At 38.5% G+C, this 8,035-nt stretch overlaps 1 protein-coding gene across 16 annotated transcripts in view; it reads right to left on the bottom strand.

The window, feature by feature from the left end:
• AHI1 (Abelson helper integration site 1) overlaps nucleotides 1-8,035 on the bottom strand; it is a 155,252-nt gene that overhangs the window by 9,595 nt on the left and 137,622 nt on the right. For 8 of the 16 annotated variants that reach the window (XM_015572084.1, XM_015572082.1, XM_015572089.1 and 5 more), the window contains one exon: nucleotides 7,913-7,964. The exons of 3 other annotated variants lie outside the window; for them this stretch is intronic. In XM_015572084.1, the coding sequence (XP_015427570.1) occupies nucleotides 7,917-7,964 (48 nt within the window). In that variant the 3' untranslated portion in view covers nucleotides 7,913-7,916. Of the gene's footprint in view, nucleotides 1-1,685; nucleotides 1,769-7,912; nucleotides 7,969-8,035 lie in introns of those variants that run through there. 5 more of the 16 variants (XM_015572091.1, XR_001515965.1, XM_015572083.1 and 2 more) reach the window with 4 other exon arrangements.

The following is an 8,035-nucleotide window of genomic DNA, read 5'->3' as shown; positions in this document are numbered from 1 at the left end:
GTTGCTTCAGGAGCTCAGAGTCAGGCAGCTGCAGACAGGGAACCTTGGCTTCCTCCATCGCTGGGGCAACCAAGCCTCCTGTTCTCAGCTGCCTGGCTGCCGGCCGCCATCTTGGCTGGCAGTTAATTTGCATATCACCCTGATTAGCCAATGGGAAGGGTAGCGGTTGTATGCTAATTACCATGTTTCTCTTTTATTAGATAGGATATTTCTTTAAGAATTCTTTTAAGAATGTCCTGTGCACACCCTTTGCCAGTTTTGCTATTGGTGATCTTTTCCTTGTTGATTTTTTATAGTTCTTTATATGTTAAGGGTATTACATTAATTTTATCTGTCATATGTTTTATGAAATTCTTCCTCATCTTAGGCTATTGTTTGTTTGTTTTTTCTTTTTGACAAACATTGTGCTTCACTAACAAACTGAGGGTTTGTGACCATCCTCCAGTGAGCAAGTCCATGGGCACCATGTCCCCAACAGACTCAGAAAGTGTAGGTCAAGTTAAATTAACAAGCATTTTTAGCAAATAAGAATTATTTTAAGTATTTTTTAAAATATCTTTTTATTGATTTTAGAGAGGAAGGGAGAAGGAGAGAGAAACATCAATGAGAGAAACATCCATTTGCAGCCCCCTACACCCCACCCCTCCCCACTAGGGATTGAGCCTGAAACCTGGGCTTGTGCCCTAACCAGGAATCGAGCCAGCATGGGAAGATGCCCAACCAACTGAGCCACACTGGTCAGGGCTAAACATACTTTTATATGCACGGGAAATCCATGTAACTTGCTTTATTGGAACGTTTGCTTTATTGTGAAGGTCTGGAACTGAGCCCCCAATATCTCTGAGATATGACTGCACATCATTTTAAAGTTTCTATTATTTAAATCTAATAATCTGTTTTAAATGTTTTCTGATCCTAGTATCAAGATGAAAAATATAATTCCTTAACCCATGATTCATCTACATGCCTTCTGTACAATTAGATTTTAGTTTTTTATAATTAAATCTGAAAATACTGATAAAATTTTTTTAACCTATTTCTCAGAAAGTGACAATAAAAGTAGACATGAGCCTTACCATCACTTTCAGCAGACGAACACCACTTGTACCTAACAGGGAAAATAGGGGCCTCCTGAAAGGCCTTCCTCATGCTCCACCCCCTTCTGAAAACATCGCCATGCAAACACATTTTGTCCCACTTGACTCTCTCAGTGGGAAAAGTGCCCCCTCTCTTGTTTCACATTCTAATCCTGTGTTTCCTTAGGTCCTCTGGGACTTCCCTCTTATCTATCTATACCTTCAATGTCTCCCCTTAAGGAACTCTTCCCTGTTTGTAAATATTCTTGTCATTCCCCTCTCTATAAAGACCTTCTAGACCTCCTGTGCTTTCCACTAGTTACTGCCCCGCACTTCCTTTCCTTTGAATTCAGCTTCTTGGAGAAGCAATCTACTCTGACGGTCTTTCCCTTTGGGCTGGAGACAATCTGATTCATACTTCCAGGACTCTCCATCAAACCATCTTCTTGAAAGTCACAATTGCTGCTTCTCGGTTACCAAACCTGAAGGGCACTTTTCAGTCCTGATTTAACCTCTCCTCTCTTTGGCATTTGTCACTGTTGACCATACCTTTCCAACATCTTTTCCTATTGACTCCACAACACAACTTTCTCCTCGTTTTCCTCTTACCTCTACTAGGGTGACTTTTTGGCCGGTTTGCTCATTCTTCCTCACCTGCATAGCCACGGCTCTGCTCTTTGCCCACTTGAGAACTACAGGAGGGAAAGATCAGCAACAGGGAGCCAGTAAGAATGCTGCTAGCTCTTATCTAAGACAGTGTCAATGAAAATGGGAAGGGAAATCAGTGGGAGGAGCTGAGAGAAAAACATTTGATGGACTATACGATTGATTGGGGGGATGGCGGGGGAACGGTGAGAGACAGGGAGTTGCTCAAAATAATGCAGACATACAACTTTAACTGGTTGGGCTCTTCCTTAACCATGACAGGGCCTTTAAGGAGGTAATTAAGTTTAAATGAGGTCATAAAGGTGGGGCTCTAATCTATAGGACTGGTGTCCTTATAAGAAGAGGAAGAGATGCCAGAAATCTTTCTCTTCACACCTGCACCAAGGCAAGGTCACGTGAGGACACAACAAGAAGGTGGCCACCTGCTACCCTGCTGCAATCTTTAAGTTACAGCTTCCAGAACTGTGAAAAAATGAATTTCTGTTGTTGAAGCCACCCAGGCTGTGGTATTGCTATGGCAGCTTGAGAACACTAATGTGGAAATGTATAGGTAAGTAAAATGAAGTCAGATGACTGAGAAAAAAAAAAGGTCAGAAATTATAAAGATGAAAGAATGAATAAAGTATATTTAAGAAAAGAGTAGATTGATGAGTGAGAAAGGTTGAAAAGGAGTATGACACCAGGTTAGTGTTCTAAAAGCTCTGAAAAAAGGACTGATGATTTACAATCTTAATCAGTCTGAAACCTATGCTGTAACGTTAAAGTAAACTCAAATGTCTGTGCAGGCCACAGTGTAAGGTGAATGAGGGAAGCCACAGTCAATACAACAGCACTGTGACAGGCTGGAGGTGGGCGACCAGCCATGGGAGCAGCCCACTGTCTCAGCTCCAGCTGGCAGATGCCACGGAAGAATGCACAGTGTGGATTAGTTTCCAGAGAAGTCAGAAGTCTACACTTACTAGTATGCAGACTCTTTTTGTATTCGGACAACTGATGAAATTACACACACGCACAGTGGACTCAACCAAAGATACCAGGAAAGGAAACTTGAAAAGACATAATAAAACATCCAGACCTTTGATTACAGCTAACAAAGTAACCGGAACCAGATTTGCTGAAAACAACCAAAAAAACTGGACAAAATATACAAACCAACAATTTTCAAGACACTAAATCAGAGACAACAAAGAATAGCGTTCCCCAAGATAGGGAAAATAAAGGAGATGAGCCCTACAATTGCCCAGTTGATCACATGTTTATCACGTTTCCAGGCCATGGCACCGGGAAATGAAACCTGCATGTAGCCTGGTGACAACATGAGTAAGCGCTGACAGTCTGGGAAACTAAAGTGGGCAGAGCTCAAGAATGCCAGAGGACACAGGCTCATGGTGAGCAAACCTGACCTACAGAGCACTGATGAGCGCATGTACTTAGAAAATTCAGGAGCAGGGCCTGTGCCCGCCAGCTCAGAGAGCCTCACCACTCAGAGGGCACTGGGAGAGGGATTGTGTCAGTAGTGAGGAATAGGTAGCCCTAGACTAAACATGGTTCCAGTCCCACCCTAAAAGCAAGACCTGAAAGGATTACACAGTTTTCAAGCAGCTTAACCACATTCCAGACAGAGCTCAAGAATATTTCCGGGAATACAAAAATATCTAGCAGCCAATGACAAAAATTTCAGTGTGTGGCATCCAATACAAATTTACCAGGAGTGGGGGACAAAAAATAAGAAAATATAACCCATAATAATAATAAAAATACCACAGGGAACTAACCCAGAAATGACACAGATGTGAGAATTATCAAAGACATTATCACAGTTGTAATTGTATTCCACTTGCTCTAAAGGTAAAGTAGAAACATGAAAGATATATAGAAGACCCAAACTGAATTTTCAGAGATGAAAATTAAAATGTCTGAGATGAAAAATATTCTGGATAAGATTAAAGGCAGAGAAGATACTGCAAGGAAAAGATTAAACAACTTGGAAAACATAGCAATAGAAACAATCCAAGATGAAACACAGACAAAAAAGAACTTAAAAAATAAACAAAGCACTAGTGAGCTGTGGGACATCTTTTTTAAGGTATTTGATTTTTTTTTAGGGAGAGAGGAAGAGAGAGGGAGAGAGAAACATCAATTGGCTGCTTCCTGCATGCCCCCCACTGGGTACTGAGCCGCAACCCAGGCATGTGCTCGGACCAGGAATGGAACCAACAACCTCTTGGCACATGGGATGACGCTCAACCAACTGAGCCACACTGGTAATATGGGACATCTTCATATGGCTTAACATACATGTAATTGGAATCTTCAAAGAAAAGGAGAGAAACAATTGGGCACAGAAAAAAGAGTAAGGCAGAAGAAAAAGTGGCCCTAAATGTTTCAAATTTGATGAAAAGTATAAACCTACAGAACCAAGCTCAACTAACCCTTAGCACAAGAAATATAAAGAAAATCACAACTAAGCACATCATAATTAAAGTGCCCAAAACTAGTGATAAAGAGACACCTTAAACATAGCCAAAGTGGGGGAAAACATGCTATGCAGAGGAACACAGATAAGCATAACAGTCTATTTCTTGCTGGTATCTTTCCAGTAACAGACAAACAAACAAACAGCAAACCTTTCAACACAGAACTGTATACCAGATGAAAACAGCTTTCAAAAAGAAAGGTGAAATAGACCTTCTTAGACATGCAAAAAGTAAAGGTATTCATTTTTAGCTAGCCAACACTACAAGGTATGTTAAAGGGAATTGTTTAGGCAAAAAACAAACAAACAAAAAAAACGATAGATGGAAATGTGAATCTACATAAAAGAATGAAAAACGTTGGAAATGTAACAAAATGGACCAGTATGTAAGACTTTAATATTTTTTATCTCTTCAAAAGATGGCAGTTTAAGAAAAAGAAAAATAACATTGCAGTGAGTGGCTTATAGCATGTATAGAAATAAAATATATGAATACAGCAATATATTGCCATGTATAAAGAACTATGGGGAAATATGAGAAAACTGTCTCACCAAAAAAGAGAATATCAATAAATAAATAGAATTTACAAAAGAAAGAACCCCAAATCTATATAAACTCTTCCAAAAAACTGAAGGGATGGGAATCATTCCTAATTCATTCCATGTGGTTAGTTTACCCTGATACCAAAACCAGCCTAAAACATAACAAGGAAAAAAAACTATAGACCTGTGCTCCTCATGAACAAAATCAAACAATTTTAAATAAAATTTCAGAAATCAAGCCAATTTATGCTAAGAATGAAAGTTGGTTTACTATTTAAATATCTATGTTATTTACCACATTAAAACATTAAAAAATGCATATGAGCATCTTAACATGCAGAAAAAGCATTTGACAAAAATCCAACATCCATTCCTGATACAAACTCTTGGAAAACTAGAAAATGGAGGAAACTACCTGAAAGGGCATTTATGAAAAAAGCTCTATAATAATATCATAATTAATGGCAATAAGAAGAGACTGAATGCTTTCCCACTTATTTTCCATAAGGTCGGGAAGAAGAATGTCTACTCTCCCTGTACGTGGGTACAACGGACTCAGTTAAGTGAAAGAAACAGAGATGACCTTTTGGGTACATACTGGGCTATAAATAGTATTCACTAGCCTATGGTTTTCAAGTCATGAGAAATGTACCTTGATTCATCCTGATTCTAAGAAACTATGAGTACAGGGAAAGCCCAATGGCTTTAGATGAACTGGAGCATTTAGACATATCTGAACTTCTCATGAAAATTTAGTTTCAGGAGCTCCTCAAACACTATGTCCGAAAGGAGAAGCCAAGCTGCTCTGACAGTCTTGAGAAGCTGGGATGTTTGTGAGGCTTTTTGAACTTGAATCTGGAGAATATGGCAAGGATCTCTGTATCACCTGGAAACAGGTAGCCAACGTAGTCAGAGTGACTAAAGTCTTTCATTCACATATTAGGTAAAAAGTTTTAAAAACCTGTTCAAGGACACTGAGAGCACTGTTTCCATGATGTATTAAATGTGGTCATTTTTTTGGTTGTTGAAATAGAGTTTGTCCTTATTGTTCCAGTTATATTCTTAAAATATTTTTTAATGAGTTTTAGAAAGAGAGAGACAGACAGACACAGAGAGAGAGAGACAGACAGAGAGACAGAGAGACAGAGAGAGAGAAAAACATCCATGTGAGAGGAAAACATCAATTGGCTGCCTCCTGCACACCCATTTTTGGGGATCGAGCCCAAAACCAATGTGCCCTGACTGGGAAATGAATCTGCAACCCATTCGGTGATGGGATGATGCTCGACCAACTGAGCCACCCTGGCCAGGGCCAGTCTATTTTTTCATATGTGTAATCTCTCGTGGAGTATAATCTCCTCAGGGTCAGTGACTGTATTGTCAACTATTATATAAAATTTCAATTATTCAGAGACTGGAACTGAAAACATACTTGGCAGATAAAACAAAAAACCAGAAAGACCTGGGATGTGTTTGGACCTTTTGACAGATGAGAGGGAAAGCCTGGAAAGAATGAAAAGCACAGATGAGGAAAGAGAGGGCCTGTGATCTGGTACCGGATCACAGCTTCTCAGACTTTGTTTCCCCTCATGGAAAAGAGGGTACAGAATACTGGTCTGCATCTCTCCCAGAGCAGTGGGGAGACTCAAATGTGATAATGTGCGTGACTGTGCTCTGAACTGATACAGAGCTATATACAGCGAATACATTTCCTCTGTCAAAAAGAAAGATTTTAAACTTACAGCAAAATGGTGTGTTACCAAGGAGCCTGACAACACTGAATAGTTAAACACACACACACACATACCTGGGAATCAGGAGACATAGGTCTTGGTCCTAGGCTGACATAAATGTGTCCTGAGCAATTTGCACAAGACTTTTCCTATTAGTTTTCTTGATTATAAAACAAGGGATACAGAAAGAATTTCTAAGGCATCTTCTAGATCATGATTTGGTGACCCTTTTAAATGCCATTTAAAACTCATGCTTATCTCTCGTCTGTAGACTGAAATATTATCTTGTAAAAGAATGCATGCTTTCATTTGATAATTCCTGTAAATCAGACTGTAATCTGAATCAGAATTTTTGAACCGGAAGACATTATTTTTCAAAATGTCAAAGCATATAATAGGGTTAACTTGAAAAAGTATTTCCTTGAAGGAAACGCAGCAGGGATTATCTGTGTGCACGTGTGTAAGCATGCACTCATGTGTTATGGGGGTGATGGGAGGGCACAACAGATAGCTAATTTGTCATAGGCATGTTTGAGGCATGTAATAGTTTTCTAGTAATGTGTGAGTATCAAGTTTGGGCTTAAAATTAGGTACAAAATAATCTGCCCTAACAAAAATTGAGAAATATTTGGGGAATGTTTTGATGTAATTTTTTGAAGTTAAAAGAGGAATTTTCTATTTATGTATTAAGTGATTTAGCAAGTAACAAATAAAAATACAAAACTTCCTAGAGATCTTTTAAAATAAATACCTCAAAATAGATTGCTCAAATACATTAGACATTTGTAGAAAATGTACAATACTACCTTTTTTCTTTAATGCCTAAAAATAGACATTTCATAATTTTTTTTACCACATAATTTACTTGTTTTCAGTTAATGTCATTTCAAAAGTTACTCAAACTAAGATAAATGACATGACAAAATGGGTCCACAGAAAGAAAACTTTAGTGTGATATTTTAACTTAATTTTATTTCTTACAACTTTTCATACACTTCCTCAACGTCCAACCATTAAAATATTCTCCTCAAAGCAGCTAAACTCTTTTATTTTATATTATTTTTAATTATTTTTTTGTTAATCCTCACCCAAGGATATTTTTTTCATTGATTCTTAGAGAGAGTGGAAGAGAGACATCAATGTGAGAGAGACACATCTATTGGTTGCCTCCAACAAGGGTGGTGACTGAGACTGCAACCAGGTACGTGCCTTTGAACCCACAACCCTTCAGTCCACAGGCCAGTGCTCCATCCACTGAGCCAAACTGGCCAGGGCAGCAGCTAAATAAACTCTTTTAAAAAATTAATGATCTGAAACTTAACTAAGAGTGTGATGTTTTGAAAAGGAAAATGAGAAATTGTCCTTAATAAAAAATGACAACTATCACTGTAAATTATTTAGGAAGAGAAGTTGCTTACTGTGTCATAGATTCTGAGCCACATCTGAAATCCTAAGACTTGTTCTTGCTGACTGACTATTGTAAAAGAAGAAGAAAACAAACAAACATTAGGTCAAAAATTAGAGAAGATGACCAGGTAATA

The sequence above is a fragment of the Myotis davidii genome, unplaced genomic scaffold (assembly GCF_000327345.1).
Source record: "Myotis davidii unplaced genomic scaffold, ASM32734v1 scaffold266, whole genome shotgun sequence".
NCBI classification, from domain to species: domain Eukaryota; kingdom Metazoa; phylum Chordata; class Mammalia; order Chiroptera; family Vespertilionidae; genus Myotis; species Myotis davidii.
This window is presented reverse-complemented; position numbering and strand designations above follow the sequence as displayed.